Source organism: Pteropus vampyrus, unplaced genomic scaffold, assembly GCF_000151845.1.
Source record: "Pteropus vampyrus isolate Shadow unplaced genomic scaffold, Pvam_2.0 Scaffold98, whole genome shotgun sequence".
Classification (NCBI taxonomy): domain Eukaryota; kingdom Metazoa; phylum Chordata; class Mammalia; order Chiroptera; family Pteropodidae; genus Pteropus; species Pteropus vampyrus.
In genome coordinates this window covers 5,610,903-5,613,388 of record NW_011888879.1, presented here as the reverse complement: position 1 = coordinate 5,613,388, position 2,486 = coordinate 5,610,903, and the positions used below count along the sequence as shown (strand labels likewise).

The following is a 2,486-nucleotide window of genomic DNA, read 5'->3' as shown; positions in this document are numbered from 1 at the left end:
GTTTTTTGTAGAGGTAGAAAAAATGAATTAGTACTTATTTGAACACGTGTCATAGATCACTGTGCGTGGCATATTCCTATACATTATCCTACAGAGCTCTGTGAGGTAGATTTTATCATCCTCAGTTCGACAGCGGGGAAACCAGGACTCAGAGAGGTGTGGTGACTTGACCACAGTCTCTTGGTAGCAGAGTCAAGGTGCCAAGGTTCATATCCTGTCTGGCTGCCCCGAAGCCCACATTTCTTTCTTTACCCCTCCTCTCCTCCTTCTTTACGATTAGCTTTCGTAACAACAGGTTCATCTTATTAAAGAGAAGGGTTACGAGAGATGGTTGACTCTTATGGGTCTATTTGAGAGAGGAAAAGAAAGGATCTTCATTGTTCCATGTGGATAATTATTCTTTTCCTTTCCTGTCAGCATAGGAAGGGGTGTTCAACATCAACATGAATTTTTCTGGAGACAGTATAATAGTTCTGCGATGTGCTAAAAAAAGATAAAACAGAGCTTAGAAAATTTGCTATGGCTTTAGTGTTAACATGATTTATTTAAAAAGGTGTTTAAAAAATTCAAAGGAAAATGAGTGAGAAAAATAATAACTTTACCTGAGAATACTCTCCACATTCTTGAGTCATTCATTCATTCTTTCATTCCTCAAATATTGATGACATACCTAGTATGGGTCAGGCATTATGACAGGTTTGGGCATTGCAGTAGGACACCTCCCTGCATCACAAACCGGAGCTCCCTGCCCGCAGAACAGTTCTCAGTCCAAGAGGAAGGTGGACACATAAATAGGCAATTGTAGTGCAACTTGATAAGGTCTTGTGAGCTGAAGTAGTGGGTGTTATAGGAGAATGTAAGAGGGGCATCGATCCCCAACTTGTGGGATTGGAGAAGCTTCCAGGAGGAAATGACATTGAAATTAAAACCCAAACTTCAGGAGCTAAGCCGGCTGAGCTCAGTTAGTAACAAGATACACTAACCTAGACACATGTAAATCTTCTGTCCTTGATAGAGTAGTGTACTTTCTTCTTTAACCTGATGATAAATGTTCCTTGAGGAAATGGAGACCAAGGACTGAGGTCTTTGGATGGGAAGTTGACACCATAGAATCTGCCAGTTGTTGAGTTACTTCTGTCATGTCCTGTAATGGTAGAATATTCAGGTTTTGCCTCCACAGTCACCCATCTTTGTCCTTTAATAGCAGTCTCTTTCCTTTTAAGACCAGCATGGTAAACTCTTGGAAAGTCTGAGTATAAAACCTAAGGCTAAAGCCGGTACCCACCCATTGCTGACTTAAAAACAAAATTTTTTATTGACGCATCTAAAGAAGTATAAATAATTTTGGACATAATTATATACTTGCTTCTCTTGTGAGCTTTAAAAGACTTAGTTAAGTGATTTACTGGAGTACTAAAAACCCAAGGATTCAGGAAATCTAAACATTTAAGTTTATGAGGCCTTAGCTATTCAACCTTACCCTCACTTATTTACTAAGGGATAAGGGTTGAAGAAGATGGGGGTGGGGAACTTGGGAGCTTCCCGACTAAAAGACAAAATTTGTCTTTTCGGATACAGAAATAGAAATTTTGAATATGTTTTAGAAGTATTCAATTAAAAAAAATAACTTTTCTATCTCTAGACTGGAAATGAAAAAGAGAAAAAAGAAGCTGCTCTGACTTTAAGTCGTAACTATTTCGGGTTGCTTTGGTGGCTCGTTTCATTTATATCATTGCTTTATCAAGGAGAACGGAGGATTAGCAGTTAAAGTATACAAGGACTTGAGAGATTCTGAGTTAGAATTTTAAGGGGTTATTCAACTCTTTTATTTCTAAGGAAGGCAGTGCTTCAGAGTCCTTCCTGATGATTTTCTCTATTATTTATCCTAATGTGGCATGTTTTCATGTTGAAAAGATGTATATTTGGTTAACCCTACTATTCACTCTTTCTTTTTGGTATTCTGTCTGCTTTAGGAATTTGAAGTGATTGCCCAAATAAAGCTCTTACAATCTGCCTGCAACAGCTATTGTATGACCCCAGACCAAAAGTTCATCCAGTGGTTCCAGAGGCAGCAGCTCCTAACAGAGGAGGAGAGGTAGGCGGACATTCTGCCCCTTGAGGCAAAGCTCTGCTGTTGGCGAAAGGAATACTGCATCCAGTTCCTCATCTGGCCATTTATGCAACAGCTGTTAAGTGAGCAGCTTTGAGAGCCTGGGTTTTCAGAGGATAATGGTATAGCAGGAAAAGCTGAATTGATGGTATCAGAAGATGTGCTTTCAGATTCTTGCTCTACTGTTTATTTATCTTTGTAACCTTGAACGAGTCACTTATTCTTCCTGATCTTCAGGATGCTCATCTATAAAATGTTTGTCGGTGAGGCTTAAATGAAATCATGTTTGGGAAAGCATTGTAAAGAGTGCTTATCTTCATCGTCGTCATCACCACCACTACCTCCGCTGTCACCATGTTTGTCACTGTTGTTGATC

At 39.4% G+C, this 2,486-nt stretch overlaps 1 protein-coding gene across 3 annotated transcripts in view; it reads left to right on the top strand.

Annotated features, from left to right (window-relative positions):
- Positions 1-2,486, top strand: part of RGL1 (ral guanine nucleotide dissociation stimulator like 1) — a 216,200-nt gene that overhangs the window by 195,445 nt on the left and 18,269 nt on the right. For all 3 annotated transcript variants that reach the window (XM_023533244.1, XM_011364549.2, XM_011364550.2), the window contains one exon: positions 1,974-2,095. In XM_023533244.1, coding sequence (XP_023389012.1) covers positions 1,974-2,095 — 122 coding nt within the window. The remainder of the gene's footprint in view (positions 1-1,973; positions 2,096-2,486) is intronic.